At 36.7% G+C, this 23,496-nt stretch overlaps 1 protein-coding gene across 3 annotated transcripts in view; it reads right to left on the bottom strand.

Annotated features, from left to right (window-relative positions):
- The window catches only part of LOC150085670 (cGMP-specific 3',5'-cyclic phosphodiesterase-like), a 575,777-nt gene extending 555,947 nt beyond the window's left edge, over positions 1 to 19,830 (bottom strand). For all 3 annotated transcript variants that reach the window (XM_090374174.1, XM_090374175.1, XM_090374176.1), the window contains exons 1-2: positions 19,677 to 19,830; positions 6,324 to 7,025 (exon numbers count right to left, since the gene is read on the bottom strand). In XM_090374174.1, the coding sequence (XP_090230300.1) occupies positions 6,324 to 7,019 (696 nt within the window). In that variant the 5' untranslated portion in view covers positions 7,020 to 7,025; positions 19,677 to 19,830. The remainder of the gene's footprint in view (positions 1 to 6,323; positions 7,026 to 19,676) is intronic.
- Positions 19,831 to 23,496: the final 3,666 nt, after the last annotated feature.

Genomic DNA, 23,496 nt, shown 5'->3' with positions numbered 1-23,496 from the left:
ACTGGGATCACAACTAAGCTGTATATACTTGATGTCAGATTTTTGTTTAACCCCCAGGGGTTCATATCTGGTGAGTATGGGCTTGTTGGCACACTGAGGGTCCTGAGCTGGATATCATTTTTGACTCTCTCTCTCTCTCTGTAACTCGGGAATTTTGTTTTTTTTTTTTTTGGCTGGTGCAGCATAAGCCTCAGGCTTCCTTGCACCATATAGCTAATAATAATAATATAGAAAACAGCAATGGGCCCAACACCTTTGTGTACTGATAACATTAGTCCACAAAGAGCAATGTCCATTGATTACCACTGCATTCTCCCACCCAACCATCCATAGCAGCAACTGGCCCAGCTGCACTGTTCCATTAAATAAGAGACCATATATATATATAGAGAGAGAGAGAGAGAGAGAGAGAGATAATCTTTAATGCCCTTCACGGCCAAAAAGCCAGGGGTTTACATTTTTACAGCCTCCCGCAACTTCCGGGAAAATAGAACAATTAATTTACAAAAACGGGTAATTTTACAAAAGAAAACATATTTTGATACAATGGAGAGAACTCCTTACGAGAGTTAGGTCTGATTGAGCTGGCTTAACATCGAGATAAGAGCACCAGCTCAATCAGACAGGAACAGATGCAAAATACACATGTCATTGCTGATTAGTCATAATTTTTTTCCTGTAAGTCCGGTCAGCAGCGAATTTGTTCAGGTCGGCGTCAAGTGCTTGGGTTTGCTTGAACATCTGCTGAGGGAGGAACCTGTCCGAGAGATGGAGTCGCGCTGAATGCGAGTAGAGCTTGGGATTGGCCCTAAGGGCAAAAGGGGGAATCCTCCAGTCACAGGTATCCCAGAATGAAGGTGTTGCCATTATGCCTGTTATCATCTTCACTGTTGCTAGGAGGCGTTGGTCGTCGACTAAGGTGGGAAGCCGTGGAATCCCGAGAGAGTTGGCAAGCTGTGTGGTACGAATCAGAGCTGGAAGGTTGTGCTTCCTGTTGGCCCACTTTAGGAGCCAGAATTCTGTGGCAAAGAGTGGTTTCTTTATTGATGGTGCCACTGACGCCCAAATTTCAGCAGCATAGAGTAAAGGTGGAAAGATGATTGTTCTTATGTACCTCACGGTTGTCTTTTTATCTCTGATATGAAGGAGATGCTGTTTTGCTATCCACCGGAGTCTTGAAGCACGTGTGAGGAGCATGTCTATGTGGGCGTTGAATCGAAGTTTGGAGTCGAATACAACGCCCAGATCACGATGGCTGGATACAATTGGGATGAGGGTGTTGCCGACCGAAGGCTGGAGAGAAGGAGTTTGCTTCAATGAATACACCATGAATTCGAACTTAGCAGGATTGATCTTGAGCCCGAACTGACAGAGATAAGATGTGACTGCAGTGAGAGTGTTGTTAATTTCCGTTTTTACCAGTCAAGGTCTTGACCAGGAATGATGGGAGTAAGTATCTTGATATCATCTGCATAGCTCAGTAGACATCGAGAATGTGCAACCAGTGGGAAGATAATAGATGAGAACAGAAGGCCGGAAAGGACTCCTCCTTGTGGGACTCCTGCGGTGACGGATCTAGTAAGGGTGCGATCTCCTGTATGAAGCTTTAACTCTGTTATTCAGAAGAGAGGAGAGAAAGCATAATATGTTCCCTGTGATCTGGAAGTGGCATTCCAGGAGAGTGAGTAGTTGGTTTACTTGGACGGCATCAAATGCAGCCTCAATGTCTAAGTAAGTAACAGCTAATTCGTGCCTTTTCTCGAATGCTGACAAGATAGTATTCGTCGTGGTGGCTAGCAGATTGGTGATCATTGATCTGTTTGGAAGGGAATAGTGAATTTGGGCTGGATTACTGGGCACGATCTGCTTGGTGAGAATCGGAAGTAAGGTCTTCTCCAGGAGCTTCAGCAGGCTGGAGGAGTTGGAGATGGGTCGGAAGTGTTTAGGTTTCGATGGCGACTGAACTTTGGCTAAAGGTTTGATGAGATAGTTTTCCCGTTGCTGTGGGAAAATCTGGTTCGAGAGTGACTGGTTGAAAATAATTAAAAGTGGCTGAATAATGTACGGACTAAGGCATTTGAGCATGAATTGGGGAACTCCATCATCACCAGTGGTTGACGAGGCAGGTAGAGAATTGATGGCGACGATCAGCTGTTGTTTTGTGATCTGAATGGTGTTCAACACTTCTTGCTGGGTGGGCTCTTATTTAATGGTGAAGCTTCCTGGTGATGTCGCAGTTCTATCCATGTATATACAGTACTAAATCAAGAACTTCAGCTTGTATGTTCTTTATCTTGATATTCCCTTTCTCCGTCCTCGCACATTCAAACAACCCTTCAACTGCTATCTATTGTCGAATGGAAATTAATAAACAATATTACGCAGTTTATGCCGATTTGCCAGTCACCACTGAACAAGCAGATGGCATTGCTGTAGCTCTTTTAAACAAATAAACGTTTGAACTCTTAAATTTGAAAATTTGCCACTATTAATACTGAAACATTCTCTACTCGGAGTTTATATGAAAACTGGCGAAAAATAAGCATAGCCAACTTAAAAGACAAATTAATAACTAGGAAACTATACACATGAAAGTAAAATGTTTTATTCAGTTCATTAAATACAGAAAGTATTAAAATTAATCCAAAAATGAACAGAAAATATGAAAATTTTGTTATTAAATTCACCTTTTAGATACATTTCTCAGAGAATATATGTAAAACACACACACAAGCACAAAAATTAGGAACATGCCAATGTATCCTCCCCCCCCCCTCTTCGGTAGTCCACATAAGGATATTCATAGAGTATTGTTTAAGTTAATAGGCAGTGTTTAATACTGTGTATATGGTTATAAGGCCGCCGTAGCCTAGTGGTCAGGCGCGCGGGTGCATAAGTACACGTGCCTTGAGTGACAGGGGTTCAAGTCCGTGACTGCTGAATACGGTGCTGTTTATATGGTTATAATTTCATCTCAGATATAATTTCATGGATATATAACTTCATCTCGGGTAACGCAATCGGTTATTTCTGTATTAACAAGATATACTGAATATGTGATACTATATACTATTTTTTATGTCAAATGTACATTTAATATGTCATAATCAAAAAAAATCTCAAAAGGCTGATATAAATCGCTTAAATCAGGGGCTATCCTGTATAATATCCTGTTATTTTAGTTCCCGTGCTATATCATTATTTTTATGGAAATCTTAGCGTTAACTTAACGTAATTCCGACTTACCTTTTATAAGAACATAACTTGCCGTAAATCTGAGGACCACCTGTATAGGAATTTTGTCAATGCAAATGGGACTAATTTTTCCGCAAATCCGTGATCAAGCGTTGGAATTCGAGAGGGATTAAAATGCAATATTTTAACCTGTCTTGCGCAATTACAATATTAAAAAAAAATTGACACTAGATTAATTCTGTTAAATAAGTTACAATACCCTAACGTTTCAGCTGTTATGCCCGCTTTTGATAACCGGGGACTGCAGTTACTGGTGTCTCAACGTCTGAAATCACAACAGTATACCCTATTTTCTTATCTACTTTTTTTTATACCATAGAACTATTTCACAGAACCAACTTTTCGGCTTCATTGTATATCCCTGAAACTTTTGTTTTCTGGAACAACCTCCCTTTTCACGTTTCACCTGAAAACATACTTACATAAATTTAAAGCTAATGTCAATAAGTATCTCCTTTCATCTTCTCAATCTTCAACCCCGCACGGTACTATAGATTCTAATACCTTTCGTGTTTGGGGTTTTCTTAAAAACAAAAAACTTGTTTTTTATATCTTCCTTTCTATTTTTTTATTTATTATTATTTTATTCTTTATTGGTGGCCGTTATTATTATTTTTCATTATTATTATTTACGTTTATTTCTATTTATTATATATATTACACAAAGGGTGTCTCAAAAGTATTGATACAAACGTTTAGGGGAGGTAGGTAAAATCTAAAGGAATGTGAATCGCATAGGAACCCATAACCGGAAACGTCACCGTAAGTCGGTAGACGGCGCGGTAGTCGCCGCACGAAGAGCATGCATCGATATACGAACTGTGAGCTGGCAGACATGCACCTAGTGTATGGATTAGCAGAGGGCAATGGACGAGCCGCTCAATGAATTTATGGAGAACGCTTCCCAGACAGACATGTACCGGACCACCGTTTGTTTGCGCATGTGCATCAAAATTTGTGCGATTATGGGTCATTTAGAGGTAACAGGAGTAGTGCGGGCAGACCACGTTCGATGCGAACTCCCGCCATGGAAGAAAGTGTGTTGAATGCCGTACAGAATTATCCTACTACCAGCACACGTGCCGTTGCCTCTGCCTTAGGAGCGTCTCGTTGCAGTGTACAGCGTGTCTGGCACGACGATTCCTTACACCCCTTTCATCTCCAAAGGGTTCAGTTACTGTTCGCCCAAGATCATCCTGCACGTGTGGCTTTTGGTTTCTCCAAGAAAGTGTTCAAGACTTGAATTTTCCAGCCTATGTTTTGTTCACGGATGAGGCTTATTTCACTCGGGAAGGCTTATTCAATCAGCACAATGCTCATGTGTGGGCTCACGACAACCCACACGGTGTGCGCGCCCCCATGCGGCACAACATCGCTTCGCAATAAATGTGTGGGCAGGTATGGTCGGTGACTGCTTAGTTGGCCCATACCTGTTACCATCCCACATGAACTCCGCTAAATATTGGATCTTTCTTGAACAAGTTCTACCAGGGTTACTTGACGATGTTCCAGCAAATGTGAGACGGAACATTTGGTTTCAATATGACGGGGCGCCTGCCCATTATGGAAGGTGTGTTCGTGACCATTTGAACAGGCGTTTTGAGCGTCGATGGATTGGTCGTGATGGACCGGTTTCCTGGCCCCCACGCTCACCTGATTTATCGACCCTTGATTTCTTTCTGTGGGGCCCTCATATCTATCGTGTATGAATCGCCTGTGGAGACGGAAATGGATCTCGTGGCGAGACTCGTCTGCGCTACTGCTACTGTCAAAGAAACTCCAGGTGTGTCCGCCAATCCATGCTGCGTCGGTGTCACGCATGCATCGTGTCTCATGGTGGAACCTTCGAGCATCAGTTGTAACTTTATAAAATGCATCCATCTCGTACTCCATTGTTAATATTATGTCAAATAAATGTTTTCCACTAATTACTGTCTTGTGTAATTTCTGCTTCTTTCATAAATTTCCTTTTTGTGCATACAACTAGTCGTTTGCCCTCATTTATACTATTTATATATTTTTCTATTAGGAATTCTATATCTTTCTTTCTGTTCTTTCTCAATGTGCATATATATATATATATATATAGAATTCCTAATAGAAAAATATAGAAATAGTATAAATGAGGGCAAACGACTAGTTGTATGCACAAAAAGGAAATTTATGAAAGAAGAAATTTAAAGTTCTGCAAGTTGAAGCTTCAAAGGCTGGAAAAGGGATACAGCAAGGTGATCTGATTGAGGTGTTTAAAGCAGTAACTGGCTGCTTTGATGGCATGTTCTTTTTCCAGGATGATGCAAACGAGGGATACAGATACAAATGAAGGAAAGTTATTTGTAGATTAAGTAAGAACATTTGCTTCGGTCAAAAAGTTGCCAATTATTGAAACAACCTACCACATATAGTTGTATAGATTTTAAAGAGGGATTTGAATGAAACAAGAAATTAAAGACTTGTTGGGTGGATGTTGCCATTCTACCATTTTAAGACTGACAGATATCCATTGGTTTGTTAAGTATGTTCCAGGGTTTGACATTTTCGGGTTATTGTGATGGAATCATAGCAGGCACTGTCATTGTTTGCTATGATTTCACCCTCCCTTTTCTAAAATACAACATATCCGGACACTGCACTTGTGTTCAGGGCTACAGTCAGATGAGGGGAAGAGACAAATAGAACAATTCCTTGAGTCTATATACCACAGAGTAGTAGTATTACTACTACGTGGTATATAGACTCAGGGAATTGGAATTGTTGTATAGACCACAGAGTAGTAGTAATGCTACTCTGTGGTCTGTTCAACAGAAATTATGAATACCTTATTGCTTTTTGTTTATTTTATGCATAGCGATTCTGTATAAAATATGCAGAATTTGCCTTCTCTAGGAATTGCAATATTGCTACGTACAGTGTCGGAATTCTTCAACACAAAGTGAATTATTGTTATTTTTAAATATGTAGATTTATGCACATGTCATGATTATGACAGACAAACAAACATGTGTGGTCTCCCGTCTTATCAAGAAGATTACCCAAAATTAATGGCACATCAATTTACGAACACCTACCTGGTAAGCATCATTGATGTTTATGGTTTCTTTAGTGAGGGCCACATGACCAGCAATACCAATCCCAAACGGAATTGGAGGGATCTTTGCTTCCTGTTCTGCTGCGAACAGTGTGTCCTCGAGCACGGAGTCGGGCGTCACATCAAATAATTTGGCTACCAGATATCGATTTCCCCTACTTCCTTTAGCCAAGAACAAACTTCCTCTGTCACTGTTTGTCAGGATACTCACGTTGACGAGGATTTTATGGCACAAAGTATCGATGTCGAGTTCATTAGAAATGTCACGGATGAGTTCCATGAATAGATCATGTTCGTCAAGTGACCTGAGTTGGGTGTGCAACTGGATCCGCTTGCATTTGTCTATACTTTTCTTTCTTCTTGGACATACCATATTTCGGAACAATTCGGAAGTCACTGAATTGCGACCGGTTTTTGTAACTTCCGCATAAGAAGCACAAAGAAAGTTTTCTCCTTCCCAGTCATTCAGAGATTGCAGATCCCCTAAAAATATACCATTAGAATTGAGACAGTCGAGGATCATTTCCTGTGATGCATTTTGGGAAAACCAGCGTCTCGCGAAGTCTGAGTGATCCTTTAGGAAGTTGGTTACAAGCTGTTCTGTATCGACTGCCTCGTTGTCTTCCTCATCAGATGACAATGGTTGTACACCATCTTCTTCAGTTGGACCAGCCATAGTGCTCTAGAAAAAAAAAATGTAAACTAAATGATTGCAACATAACGCAGCGAACATTATTAGAAAACACAGTACTGGAAGAAATATTAAGTGCTAACCCAAGTAGCTAAAGGAGCACGATACAATAGGAATAAAGTAAATGTGCTTGCAAGTGATAAGGCAAATTATTTTGAACTTTATTTTCACCTAAAATTATTACACAACACTCGAAATAAACTCGATTCTTATAGAAGAGGATCGTAAGTTCTGTCATTTTTTGTAATGCTTTCTCATACAGTCCACATATCCAGCCGAATAAAGGTACTTTAATCCCAATAATAGATAGGAGTTGTGAAGGTTAGGGGGAGTGTGATGAAAGATAAATGTTCGAGAAACTCACACGGGCGTAAGATATAACAGCGTAAGATATTTTGTGGTGCCTAATTATTTTGAAGATTAACTCGGATGGTTATGGCAGTACTTCCCAATCCTTTTTATGATGCCTCTTCTCACACGATAGACTTAAGGACAGTACCCGTTAGCAAAAATATTTTACGGTAACGCATGCACTACTTTCTCCAATGTTTTTCCATTTATCTACGAGTAATTAGGAAATTTTCGCGAAGCACTATTGGAAGCTGCTCTGCGAACAACGCTCTAAGGTGTTGACTGAAAGTTGATAATGTTGGGCATGTTGATAATGATCAGTGGGGGGATGGAAAGAAAGTTGCTAATATAGATATAGAGTATAATGCAAGTGAATTAATTGAAGTACGCAACTGTCAGTTACTCAAACATATATTTACAAATATAAGTATGTATATATATATATATATATATATATATATATATATATACATACAGAAGTGTAACTGATCCCTCAGTTTTTGCAGATGAGAAGTAATGTTCAAATCACCATCAAGGTAATTAAAAACATATCTTTGTAAACGGACTTGCATTTACACTGCTACAGCACCATCGAATAAGCTTTAAAAGGACTTTACATTCTACAGTACGTTTTGCGTGTCTAATTTATTAAATTTGCTCAAATTGTTTGGTTATGTCTGTCGATCATTAATTGACGTTTTACTTCTGTTGTGTTGATAGCTAACATAAGAGACATCTTTCTTCCTCCTCGCTTCTCTCTCTTTCATATATATATATATATATATATATATATATATGTATATTTATTATTTTTTTTTCACGCTACTGGTTTCCATGCTACTGGCAATATCCTATTTTAATTTAGCTTATTATACGCAACATGTAATGGATTGTGCTTTTCTGCTGTCACTGCTAACTTTTCTATTTTCTTTATTTATTTTTCAGTAATTTTTATTTCTCTAAATAATAGAAAAATAATAGAAAAGTTATTTTTCTATTATTTTTCATGTTGCATATAATAAGCTAAATTAAAATAGGATATTGCCAGTAGCATGGCAAACCAGTAGAGTGAAAAAAAAAAAAAAAATATATATATATATATATTAAGAAAATTTGACATTGCAATCAATCAGTGTATTGGTTCGTGTATGCATGGATTTGTCTAATGTTCGAAATGTAGTGATTCCCTGACCATTATTGACCTTTTGATCCTCCGTCGACATGGGGGAATAATGGTCAGTCTGTTTTACTTTATTTATAATTTTAGTTGGTCTAGTATTGTAGGCAGATTTCGTTTCCATTCTAAGTGATATTTCACATAATTTTGGACCTGGTGCTAGTCATGGGGTCCGCTAAATTTTATGTAATTGGCACATTCTAAAATATTTCTCGTTACTTGACTGTATCATGTACGATTTATTTTATTTTCGCTCTACTGGCATTTGTTTTATTATTTTTTATTCTAAGATTCATTACAAGCTGATTATTTTGTTTTCATACGCGCTCTTGTCGAACTATTAGAGGGGTAAAAGTCTCCTTTCCTCGACTGAAACGGAAAGTTCTCTTAAAAGGTTACCAAAACATTAAGAAAACAGAGAGAGAGAGCTTGTGTCGATTTTGAAGATAATCTGTAAATGCTTCTACGGCGTGTTCAGCCTGACAAAACTGGAGTTGCAGTTTCAGTGTTTGACGAAAGACGGAGACATCTTTTTATGAAAGCCACTTAGGAGTTCGTGAACCTGAATATCAATTGACTGAAGTGCCACGGAAACTGCTATCTTGTGAGAGCTAAATTGGTTCGTGAACAAGATAAGCTCTCAGCAGTTCATGCACATTTTTCTTTGCATGAAATGCTAAATCTCGACAGAGTGGACTTTCCGCGCTGATGGTAACCGAGTATGACTGAGAAATTCAGATTATTTGCCTTCAGTTGTACTCGCATTCGACTGTTCTCAAGCTGAGGGCAACAAAATGATTTTTGAGATTGAAGTACTTGTTGTAGAGGTATCTTATCATAACTAGCACGCACCCGCTAGTTAAGATACTAACAGAATGCAAAGGATCATAAAAGAAATTCAGCAGAAGGAAAGAAGAGTCCCAGGAGGCGTTAAAGATAAGAATGGTAAAATATTATATGAAGAAAAAGTCATCATGGAAAAATGGAAGGAATATATGGGGAAAAGCTGTATGGAAGGTACAAATACAGAGGAAATGGAAATCCCTGGGGAGGAAGTTGAATTACCAATTATGAGGAAAGAAATAGAAGCAATAAAGAATGGAAAAATTTGCGGAATGGATAATATTCCTGTAGAATTCTTCAAGAATATGAATGAAGAAGCTTTGGAGACATTCACAGAACGTGTGAATATTTAAGATTATAAGCAAACAATGATCCCATACCCAAGACGAAGAATAGCCTAGATTGCAGCAACTACAGAACAATAAGCATTATACACATGCCTCTAAAATTCTATTAGGAGTGATAATGAGGAGGATAAAGAGAAGAATTGAAGCCTAGGTATGGGATGATCAATATGGATTCAGAGCGAATAGAGGAATAAGAGATGGAATTAAATATCATTGCTCAGAGGATAATAAAAGATCACAAAACGTTCATCGGATTTGTTGATTTTGAAAAAGCTTTTGACAGAGTCAACTATGGGAGAATGCTCAATATGCTTAAGAAGATACGAGTTGAGAGAAAGGATTTAAGAATTATAAGAGACCTTTACCAAGAACAAAAGGCGGCTTTCAGAAGAAATAACAAAATGAGAGTGGTTTGAGGTCAAAGGCGCGTAAGACAAGGTTGTTTGTGGTCACCCGCCTTCTTCAACTTATATAGTGAGGAATTAATTTCGGAATCTTTAGAAGACATTAAAAGGTATAAGAATAGGTTGACTAATTTCAATAGAATTAAATACGCGGATGACACTTATAATTACTGGAAGTAAATCGCAACTAAAAACTTAAAACAATTCATACAATTGGAAGAAGAGTATGGCATGCGATTAAAAGTGAGAAAAGCAAAAATAATGGTATTCAGTGAAAACGAAAATTTAGAATGTAAAATTAGAATAAATGGAAGGTTAGTAAGAACAAGTGAGAGAATTTAGATACCTTGGAAGTTTGACTGGAGTAGACGGAAGGGAGCACCAAAGAGATTCGTTCAAGAATTGGAATGGCAAGGGCAGCTTTACGGAAACAAAGGACCGATGAGAAGGAATGTGAATAAGGAAATAAAATTGATGTTTATATGCTGTGTGTGGTCAGTCTTCTTATATGGGTGCGAAACTTGGAATTTAACAAAATAGCAAAGTTAAGATCACTGCTATTGATATGTGGTGTGCTCGAAGGATGCTGAAAATTAAATAGACCTGATAAGATTAAGAATGGAAAGTGACTACAGTTTATTCAAAGAAGTGATGAAAAGGAAGTGGGCGTGTGCTGGAAATATATATATATATATGAGAGAGAGGCCAAGAAGAGAATGGCTAGATGACTTAAAGGAATGGTCCAACAGGAATAAATACTTTGATCTGAAGATTTGCCCAAGCTAGAAAGCTTTGGCGAATCATGATTGCGAACCTTCGACGCAGAGACAGCACCTGATGATGATATATATAAAAGAAATATGACAAAAAAAATCGAAAAATAAGCGAAGAAAAAAATAACAAAGACAGAAGTAGAAATGGAATAAAAATGTATCTAAAAAATTTGAAAAATAATATGTATGGGACAAATACAGCCAAAGTTATAAGACAATGATGAATTTAGACCGGCGCCACCTGAGACCACGCTGAGGCCAAAAAAGTGTGAAATATTACTAAAATAATACAATAAACCAACCACAAAAGAAAAATAGATATAGGACAACAAATAAAGACAACCGCTACATCCAACTCATCAGAGGGCCCCTGGATACAACAGCTCTAAACAGTACTGCATTATGAATTTATCTTTTTTCTTTCGATCTTTCTTTCTTTATTTTTGCTATTAAACATGCTATTTTACAGTTTTATATATATTTATTTTTTTACTCTATCTCTTACCACTCCCTTCTTGTTTTCTCTTTCTTACAATTTTCTCTCTTTTTTATTTTTATTTCCGTGTGTGTGTGTTACTGTAAGATATCCCTAGAACCAGAAACTGCAATCCGTTAAATTCTAGGATTTGCAAATTTTCCTTGGTAAACATTAAAAACATCAACACATTTCACTTTTTTTTTGTTTTTCGCACTATTAGCGCTCTGATATACTAAATCCTACCATTTAATAATTTGCGTTGGTCAAAGCCCGTTTGATAATTACGTTTGTGAATCTTTTCCGTTATGGATAAAGTACTATATATACTAGGTCCTCCGAACGTAGTGAATATGTTATTCAGACAACCTTGTGAGAATAGATCTATCTCCCTTATGCCCTTGTTTGAAAATCGTAAAAGTGGCTGGGGCAGGAAATTACAATTGCTTCCCTTCTCTCCATGTCTGATCAAATCTTTTTAAACTGGGGGAAGGGGATATACGCTATAATCGTAATGGGAGTGATTGTTTCCCAGACAACCTTGCGGGAATAGAAGCTATATCCTCCTGCTCTTGTTAAAAATCAGAAAAGCGATGATAATTTCCTGCTTCACTTACTTTTCCAATTTTTAAACAAGGGCATTGGGGGAGGGGATATATCTGCTATCCCAAGAAGTTCCTTGGGTAACGTACTCGCTGTATTCCGAATAAAGTGAATATGGTATTTCTGTTTCTACGCTAAAATTTGTAAAGAAAACTTTCCTAAAAAAAAAAAAATAATAATTTATTTATTTATAATAAATAAATAAATATAAAACTACTTATTTTGAATTGTTGGTGTTTACAAATTGCCTTTATCGTCCTTTTGGGAAAACGAACTTGCAAATTAAGGATTTACCGTAAGTGATAAAAGTCAGAAATAAAGTGGAACGTGTGGATATTTGGGGTTCCCCACTGGTAAAAGTTTGAATTACCAGTGCAGATAGGTAAATCCTAGGATTTACGGATTTTTCAGTAAAACGCACATCACATCTCAGTTCCTACCTGACCACGCCGAAGCCAAAAAAAAAAAGTGCGTGGGTGGGGTTATTTAATGCATTTAATTTCAGGCGCGTTCGAATTTTTTATTATACTAATTTTTTTTGTTATTAATTACAAAAATTTCATTTTTATACAGTATGCTACATAAAAACGGAATTTAATAAAAAAATTTGTGCTCGAGAAAGTATGACTCCCAAATACAGTGGACTTAGTAAACCAGTTTAAGTTAAGCTTAAGGAAATTTAATGAGCATAAAAGGTATGGAAGAGATATGCGAAGTTGTGTAAAGAAAGACCAGTTACTCAAGATATTCAGAATGAATATTAAGACGACGCAATCTCAGGAAAGCGTTTAAGATACAAACAGTGAACAGAAGATGGGTATTTAAAGACCGATCCTCTAGTCTTCCTGTAGACAAGCAAACAATGTTTTAACGGTTTCTTAAGTTTGAAGGACTTGTAATGGTCTGAAAAGATACGAGAAACTATAGGGTTATTAACTTAGACAACTATGAAATAACTTGGATAATGATTCTCATGAAACATAGTAATATAACAAGGTAAATAGTTTACTTCTTTTTGTTTTAATGCCAGGTGTAGATAAATTGATTTAAAGTAAAATAAATACTCGCAAACTTGAAAAAAAAATTACAGGTGTAATACAGTAGTAATTACAAGAACTGTAACCAGAGGTAATTTTAATATAGAATGACATGGCATAGGCTATAACGGCAATTTTTTATTTGTAATTAATTAGATAGTATGAATCAGAGTTGTAATACTCAATATGTTCTACGTTGATAATAATATTAGTAAAATAATAAGAGGAGTTTACCTCAATATATACGTAGAACACTTCCGTATGATACCCTCCAGAAATTAAAACGAAAAAATCGACAACTTACCGGTACATTAGAGTAAAATATAAATAATTAATCAATTTAACACAATTTAGCATTAGCATTAGTAGAGGCATTTGATGCAAGAAAGCAAGCTTATGCAGCATCAGCCAAAAAAAAAAAAAAAAAAAAAAAAAAGTAACATAAATAAATAAAAATAACCACTTCCACTTCACCCCTCTGTTCGTTCGAAATACCTGTCCAGCTGAGCCTTAAACTTATTTAGGCTATCAACTTCCACGACAAGGGATGGAAGTCTGTTCCACCCACCAACCACCCGCTGGCTAAAGGCAAATTTCCGCACATCTATCCTACATCTGTCTTTCCTCAATTTGAATTTATGCCCTCTCAGGTGATTTTTCTGAGCTAGAGGAAGAATCCCATCAGCATTGAGCATGCTCAAACCATTCAAGGCTTTGTACACCTCTATCAGATCATCCCGCTGGTGCCTAGTTTCCAGACACTGTAATTTGCAAAACTTAAGCCTTTCTTCGTAAGAGAACCCCTTTGTCCCATTCACCAATCTAGTTGCCCTTCTCTGTACTCGTTCCAGCAGCTCTACATCCTTCCTGAAATGAGGCCTCCAGGCCTGTATACAGTACTCTAGGTGTGGCCTGACCATTGCCTTATACAAGGGAATAATCACCTCCTTATCCCTGCTAGAAAAATTCCTATATATCATTGACAATACACCATGAGCTACTCTTGCAGCTCGTCTGCACTGCTCAGATTTAAATCAATTTAAAACAATTAAAAATCAAATTAACGCAATTAAAAGAATCTAACGTAAATATTCAAAACGATTTTCCTTCCTTATCGTTTCTACTTCAAAAATCGTTTTGAATATTTTCGTTAGATTCTTTTAATTGCGTTAATTTGATTTTTAATTGTTTTAAATTGATTTGAATTGTGTTAAATTGATTATTTAATTATTTATATTTTACTCTAATGTACCGGTAAGTTGTCGATTTTTTCGTTTTTTCCGTTTTAATTTCTGGAGGGTATCATACGGAAGTGTTTTACGTACTATATTGAGGTAAACTCCTCTTATTATTTTACTAATTTGTAATTAATGTATTGAAAGTAACTACACGATCGAAGGAGGCTATTCTGTTGTAACCATATAATTATTGTAAAGTAGGCAGAATTAGATGAGCAGGAAATTGTAATTACTACGATGCACCTAAGGCGGGATGATTTGTAATAGAGATTAAATAAAAATATAGCCCTATATATATATATATATATATATATATATATATATATACACTTAAAAAATTAAAAAAATACTTGGATTTCAATTTAACTGATTTTATTGACATCTGGAAAGCCCTATATATATATATATATATATATATATATATATATATATATATATATATATATATATATATATGTATATATACACTTAAAAAATTAAAAAAATACTTGGATTTCAATTTAACTGATTTTATTGACATCTGGAATAGCCCAACAATTTATTTTTTTTCTAAAAAAGTCAAATAAAATTTCACCCGCAGTCCAGTTACACGTGGACGGACCTGTTGAACGTGATATTACGCATTTGTTTATGCGTCAAAAAACAAAACTGATTCTTTTTGTTTCTTATTTAAATCGGCACCGTCATTTTGCATTATAAAATTTGGATAAAGGTATAGATATATTTCATAGTGATTGTTTACTCCTCTCCTCTTCTGTTCTGTTGAACTGACTAGCTCATTATTCATCCATCTTTGTATAGCCCACCTTGTGGTGCAGATAGCGAATCTTTTCTGCATAGACTATGTTCTTTAGGTAGCCCCACAAGAAAAAGTCTAATGGTGTCAGGTCTTCTTGGTGGCCATGGCTGGCTGGCTAGCTGACTTACTTCTTGGTGGACATCTTACTGACAATGACTGAGGCAGTGCGCGTGGAAATCATTCTGCGCACACTCGTGACGCAGCCAAGGTCATTGTTGAGGTGTCAGATAAAACTTAGCGAGTTACCATACTGTTTGCTGCTACGATCACAGCAATCGATCAAATATTTCCGAAGATGATTAAAAGGGAAATCACGGACACCTTTTTCGATGACCCTGTATATGCATTCATGGCTTCCTGATTATACCTTTAAAGGCATACCATAATTCTAATGTATTCGCGCTCTGTGTGCAGCTCTTATAATATTCTAGCCCTACGATGTCGTCTGTTTCTTGGGTGATGGACAGGTCTAGAATATTGCTCCTTTGGTACATTCCCTAACATGCTGACATACGAGGGCTGTTCAATAAAGAATTTTTTTTTCTTTCACAAAATAACTTTATTAATCATCCATATTTTTATGGTCGTTGTCAAAGTAGCTCCTATTTCGCGGAATGCTCTTACTGCCGTGTTTCTGTCATTCTTCAAAAACATGATGGAAGCTATTTTTTGACATGCGTTTGAAATTCACCTCCGATGTCTAAACTTCTTCTGACTACTGGAAACGTTTTCCTTGTAGCTTTTTTAATTTTGTAAATAAAAAAAAAATCGCAGGATGCTAGGGTCAGGTCTATAGAGCGGACGAGGAACACATTTGATATTAATGGTAGTTAAGTATATGAGTATGAGCAATGTGAGGTCTCTCCATTCTCGTAATGCAGCAATCTACCCGCCTGCGTTCAGTTGTAGTTTGCGATGAATGGAATCCCGCAAAGTTGCATTGCAGTTATATTAGCAATGGCCACATGGTGCAAGGAAGCTTATGGCGTATGCTTCACTAGCCAAAGGGGGGGGAGGAATAAAATAATAATAATAGTGCTCAAGAAAGGTCCGGTAACAGTCGTATGACGTGGGACGACATGTTGGTAAACCATTCCTGGAATGTAAAAAAAAAAAAAAAAAAAAAAAAAATGCCCATAACCTTTTCTGCAGAAGCCACAACTTTTGGGGTTTTTTTAGGTGTTTGCGATGACGTAGACTTCAAAACCGAATTATGTTGCTTGCTCTTTGGATCGAAATGATGAAGCCATGTCTCATCCACCGTTATCGCCTTGTGCAGAACCTCACCATCTTCAATAAACATCCGTTTCAGCTCCTGACAAACCTTCATGCGAACTTCCTGTTGCTCAGGTGTTAGAACCCAACGTGCGCAAACATCTGTCAACTGGATAGTTTGAATAAATTCGAGGAAGAACTAGACAAACTGTTAGATGGGATGGATAGGTGAAATGGGCAAATTTTTTTGGCTGATGCTGTATAAGCTTGCTTTCTTGCATCATTTACCACTACTAATACAACGAGAAAACACTCGAATGAATTAACATTTTGAATTAAAATATTGCAACTACGACTTATAATATTGGAGGAGCAGCAGCAGCTAATAATGAAAACAATTTAATGACGCGTTCAGTTTGAATTGAAGCGAGTTACTGTTAAAGCTTTGGATTCGCTCAAATTGGTTGCACCTTTACCAATTATACCCATTATAAGTTACTGTGGAAATGTACCTTAATATTATTCAAACTTTCGCCGGTCAGACTACAATTTCAGACCCCCGCAATGCTTTGGTGCGCTGTGTAGTAGCTGTGTTACTAAACGCAAGGAAGGGTAGCGATAAGCGCCTGAAAGAGGCAGTGGATACTAGAAAAACCTATCCTTAGGTCCGAGAACTATCGATCTTTAAACAATATATTATACATCAAAACCTTTTGTTGGATACGTTTATTCGTGACAGACCTCGATTTTTGCACCATAGAGATAAATCATACACCATTCGAAAAGTCATAACCAGGAATCCAGTTATTGATATTAATCAGAATTTAATGAGTTCGTTTTTAAATAAAAAAAATTAAGTAAATGGTGCTCGTGTCCAATGATTGCCACTGCAAATGACAATATTATACGAGTAGCAAATAACGGTTGAACAAGTAACGTAATGGATAAATACATGCATGCGTGTTTCAATATAGATAGAAAGATAGGTAGATTAAGAACTTTTTATTATTGATTTAATTATTTATTTTATATAATAATAATTTCTTTTCATTTTATTGGTCATGTGTTGTAATTGGATTTCTTCTGCATTTTCACGTAATTTAGACCCGGTAAGTGTATACATTTCTTAACTTAAACGTTATAATTGTAATTTATTAATTTCATAGCAGTTTTCACGTTGTGAAGATGTTCTTATTTCCCCTCCCATAGCATTTATGCTCTGAAGATGGTTCAGCACGAATCCTGAAACTTCATCCGGTAACAAATTAGTGTAGTTTTGAGCTTGTATTTTATGAATTTGGGGTGGGTGTGTGTAGTATAAATTAAACGTATGGATAGCATCCATGTGTGTAAAATTTTCATGTCTTTTCCCAATTATATTAGAAGGGAATTTATTGATTAAATAAGTAGTCACCGAAAGTTAAACCGGAACCATATTTTCGGCTTTTACATTATTCATATTTTTAACTTGGAAATAAAATATTTTTGAAAATTTGACTCCATTGAAAGATATTTGAGAATGTCCGATGGTTAAATAGTTTTTTTTTGTTTTTTTTTTTAAATCCATGTGTCAGGCAGTACTTTAAATCTTATCCGGCAGTACGCCGGGTTAGGTGAACTAGTATTATACATCTTGGTGGACATTAGACTTCCTTTTTTGCACAAGGAATAAGCTGAAAATAACTTTATTTAGAAGTGACTCAGTTTAAAAACCATGTCGGCAAGATATATCTTTGTAGGAATTTTTAGAGTTTATCCTATCGCAAAAGCGAATGTATCCGTTTTCCTGCTGTGTAATTGTATGCGAAGAACGTGCAGTTTTTTTTTTTGTTTTTTTGTCTCTTATTGTTATTTCTTGATTTGATAACGCAGATACCTGACAACATTATTACAAATTCAATTCCATAAGGTTTCATGGGTAGGGTTTCCTGGTAAAGAATGTTCGACCTATAAATTCACTTCTTTGAGGAACATGTAGATTCCCATTTGAATACGATTATTAGGTCCCAGTTCTTCCTGGTATAAGATCTTTTGTCCCATTCAGTGAAGGAGACAAAAGTTGTTATAATAACTTAATAATAAGCCAGAGATGCTGAAATTTCTGGCTGCACATTACCGTTATAAATTCGGCTGAACCTTATTAGGTTGTGCAGAAAACTGCTTCGTTTTTCCAACCTCCTTGCGGGTTACAGGATGTCGTTAAAAAAGACCTGAGGTGTGACGCTTATTTCGCTCTTATCCACGGAAAGAAACAACGGAATCAAGTATAGAATTTCGATTTTTATACCTGTATTGCTACCTAAGTATTACATGGTATGAATACTTTGAGTTTGGATGTATGCGTATTTCCAAAGCTCTGGAAGATATTTCTGAATTTACACAGGAAACCCAACTTCAAACGCTTAATCTTTTCGAAGATAACCACGATGAACTTGGAAGCCTTTGTTTTTAAGATCAGATGTTCTGAACGCTCATTGGCGAGAAGACCCCTGACAATGTTTCTATGAGATTTCTCTTACCAAAACAAGAAAAACGGGGAACTTCTTCAGTTATGTACACCGCAAACGAACACCTGAATGTTTTTTATATTTTTTGTGTTTGAACAAATGAATGTTTTGTGTATACTACTATAGAAATTGCGAAGAAAGCTGACTGAGTTCCCTGCGAGTTGCAAGTGTTGATGTTGACTGTTAGTCTAATGCTTGTGAAGAGAAGCAAGGTGAAAGCTCCCCCCCAACGAAAATCATCAAAATTAGGATGATCAAGTATTTCTTTAATAAGTGTAATTAAAGATAAAAATCTAATGCAGATGCGGATTCTGTAATGAGAAACAGACATGGCAATTCACGTGCACTGGAAGATGCTATTTTATTGGAAGTGTGCAGTAGAAGGGAGAAAACTTTCGTGCTTGGTGTTAAAAGTGCCTTCCAGTTTACTTCTGAGTTGTGTGTAACAAACAGCTTCAGTAAAATTGAGATGTTTTCAGAAGGGAAGATGTATGAATAGACATGGTGAAAAAATAACGTTCACTTCTTACCTGTGCAGACCGAACTTGCGTGCATCAGACCATACACATTTGCCTGTGCCTATAAACCAAAAATTCGCTTTATAAGAGGTAGAATGATTTTTTATGTTAAACTCGTGACTGCACCATTGGCCATCTAGTCACTTTCGTTCTATAGAAACATTTAGTATTGTGTTGAACGATACAATTTTCCTGGAGTCACACGTGCTCAACCTGAACGCTTTCAGATGGACGTGGGTGTAAACTGTGATCCGACTAACTTCCCACCAAGAAATGAGTTGGGTCACAAGTTAGTCTTTCGATTCAGTATTCTTAGTTCCTTAAAAAAAATAAAAAATAATAATAATCAACTCACCTTCCTCACTTAGAGAGACGGGAGGGTATTTTGCGTGGCACGACAGTGAACGTTGTGTAATCTGAACATCGCAGTACAATTCTTTTACCACCTTCACGTCTTTTCCGCACTCACTCGACGAACTTGCCGTCACTGCTGTTGATTCTGTCCGATTTACTCGTTGACTTGTAAGGTCTGAAAGCTTCGATATGTGCACGTGCTGCTGATTGGATACGTAAGGCCTTCTCGGCCAATAGCCGTTGTTACAGAGCCACTTCCGCTGTGGCATAGGAAACAGGAACTGTCTGGGAGGAAAAGATGCGAACGTCACGTCCAGGTTCAAAGTTTCCAAAGGTGGATGCACGAACTTTTACATGCTCTTCACTCTCCTTCGGAAATGTAGTTCTCTGGGCCGACAGAGGGAACGGCGGCGTTCGTTCTTCGTTTAACCGCTGGCTATAAAGGCGGGATGTTCGTACGACGTCATCTATGGCGTAGCTTAACGTTAATTTCTAGCTACTGTATACGAACATAACTTGGCCAGTTTTCGAGGTCCCAGAAAGAAATACGCAGACTTCGCTGTGTAAATAGTTCAAATAAAGAATTTCCACTTTTGTTTCCCTAAATTAAAGAAGCACAAAAAAAAAAAAAGTCTCTTTATTACGCGGAGGTCAAAGACAATTGTTCATAAAGGTGTTTCCAACTTGTTCATTTTAATGAATACCTATAACTTTTACGTGACCAGTGGATACAGCTTGTTTCTCTGTTCATCCATAAATATCTGTCGTACTCATCGCTGTATCCAAACAATGTAGTTTAAAGAAAAGCATCCATTATTATCCTGAAAATATCGAAGTCCTGGCGCAGAAATTGATAGTTTTTATAGTTCGAAGTAAACAGGAATGGCGACTTCAGATATTATTAACTTCAGCGACTTCAGATATTAGAAACGCCACGTTCCTTCGCTTATCCCTTCCATCGCTTCTCTGCCTTTTGGCTAAGAAATCAATTAGTACACCCAGGGACGCTGCGACCCTATGTGCCGCCAGAAAGTAAAAGCAAATTTGCTGCCCCAAAATATTTCGATTAAAAAATAAAATAAGGCGTAAATAATTATTATTTTATTGAAAAAGAAAAGAATTACAACATATCTCACGTATATAATGAAATAACAAACAAAAATAACAAAATCATTTTGAAATTCTGGAAATAAACTTTAAATTCTAAATCACAGTAATCGTATTCTATCGCAATAATAAAATAAAAGGAAAAAATTATAATGTTAAAAAATTATACAAATTTATGTTTCCTTGCTTTAAGAGAAGCGAATTGTATTACTTATTTCATTTGTTTATTTGTTCCAAATGATCATTTTCTATTGAAATTATTGCCTAACTAGACAGACATTGTCGATCGCAAAAAAATTTTTGATTAATTTTAATTTTGAAAAACTCAGTTCACCTCAATCAACTGAAACTGGTAAAGTCAGAAAAATTGGCATTAACATTAGTAGTAGTGGTATATGAGGCAAGAAAGCAAGCTTATAACACCATCAACCAAAAAAAGGAAAAAACCCATTTCCTATTCACCTCTCCATCCGCTCCAAAAGTTTGTCCAGTTCTTCCTTGAATATATTTAAGCTATCAACTTCCACAACGACTGATGGAAGTTTGTTACAGCATTGAACCACCCGCTGGCTAAATGAAAATTTCCACACCACTATGCTACAACTGTCTCCTCAATTTGAATCTATGCACCCTTAGGTTCGTAATCTGAGCAAGAGGAAGAATCCCATTAGGACTGAGCCTGCTTAACCCATTCAAGGCCTTATACATCTCAGTCAGATCGCCTCGCAGGCGTCTAGCCTCCAGATGCTGCAATTTGCAGAACTTGAGCCTTTCTTGGTAAGAGCACCCCTTTGATCCCCTCATTTGCATAAATTCTTAATGCAACTGCTATATTTGGAAAAATATCTTTAAAATTGTTTTTAAAAATATATTGCAACCCTTCAGATGGAGTAATATTGTCTTTAATATAAATTTGAAGTACTCTTAAGTTCTTCAGTAATGCTAAACCATCAAAATCGTCCAATGTCACTTTGTAAGAGTAGATCTTACATAGTCAGGTGTATTTGAGTCTCGTCGAATGAAAGTGTAATTAAAGAAAGTTTAATTTATCATTAACGAAAATGTTAGTATAAATTGAAGTGTTCTAAGTGACAATGTCTCTTAGAACAACACGAAGTTTTGACAAAGGGACGATTAAGAGCTCAGGTATAGATAATGGAACGGAAAGTGTTACTTACACTAACAAAGGAACGTCAGAAACTAGGGCAAGTAAGGAGCCTGACGTAAACCAAGCTACAGGAAAGGCTTAATGTCACGCCGAATGAGTGAAGGCCCGTGACAAATTCTGGAAGAGGGCGTTCTGGACTGACTGAGTTTACTTGAAGTTGCAGATCTATTATAAGTTTACACGACTGAAGATCAATGTCACAACATTACACTTACGCATATAATTCTCGTACTTCTGTGCATTACATGCTTACGTGTTTGGGATTTGATTCAGATTTCTGCTCTGCTCAGCAGATTTCACTCTGAACAGTTACTTGTATAGACAAAAGCAGTGGCCAAATTTGGCTCTTAATGATCTGTTTGTTCAACATCAGAAAAGAGGACTTTGCCATCCCTCTCTTCTATCTGAATTCCTTGTCAGCACAGAACTTTCGTCTCTTTCCACTACACGAACATTATATAGTCAGCAAGATAAAATATCAATTTTGTTGTATTGGGTCAGTTCATTTACTAAGTAATCGCTCCACCCGAATTTTGGAACACCTTCGGAGAGGATTGCTCTTAGTGGACTTGGGACGCTTCTAGCTTTACCACCATTCTGTAATCGCATCGATCATCAATTTGAGTGAAAAACGCTTTTTACGGGAAAAGGTTGGATGTTGTTAACCTAGGATTTAATTTTGTACCTAGCTTACTTCCTTCCTCAAAGTTGTTAACCTAGGATTTAATTTTGTACCTAGCTTACTTCCTTCCTCAAAGTCTTCCCATGTTTACAATTTTTTGAACAGCACCACACTAGAATCAACAAAATCCAAGACAGCAATATCAAGAGCTTTCCAAAATTGGAGGTAATTCTAGTGCTCCACAGAGCAACTACCAAAAGATCGAAGCCACCACAGTAACATAATATTCAGGAATACTTTCTATCAACTATCTACAACAGTGGTTTTCAACCTTTTTTTTATAACGGCACCCCTAAGTAATATATTTCATTTTGCGGCATCCATATTCAATTTTCTGCCTGTTATATCCGATTCTCTCTCTCTCTCTCTCTCTCTCTCTCTCTCTCTCTCTCTCTCTCTCTCTCTCTCTCTCTCTCTCTCTCTCTCTGTGTATATATATATATATATATATAATATTAAAAAATATGTTATATGATAGTTATTACAATAATATAATTATAAAAATTACATTTCATAATACATTATATACACAGAGTACATAATTTCTAAGTAAACATCAATTATAGATCACCACAAAATTAAAAAGATACTGTACACCTTTTTATAATGAAATAAACATATAAATTAAAAAAAACAAGTTTAAGTAACTTAAACCCAAATTACGTGGCACCCCTGGAATGTTGTTTTCGGCACCCCAGTTGAAAACCACTGATCTACACCCTTAAAAAAGGTATTGTTTTGCACTTTCAGGTTGATAGGGGAAATTCAGTAGTAGTATCAAACAAGACAGATTATCTGAACAAGCTGTAAAACATTTCTTGGACCTCAACACTTGCGGCAGGACAACAGGTTGGTCGAGAAAAA

The sequence above is a fragment of the Mastigoproctus giganteus genome, chromosome 5 (assembly GCF_048544385.1).
Source record: "Mastigoproctus giganteus isolate SK-2022 chromosome 5, ASM4854438v1, whole genome shotgun sequence".
NCBI lineage: Eukaryota > Metazoa > Arthropoda > Arachnida > Uropygi > Thelyphonidae > Mastigoproctus > Mastigoproctus giganteus.
Note: the sequence above shows the minus strand (reverse complement) of the source record. Positions and strands in the feature narration are given on the sequence as shown.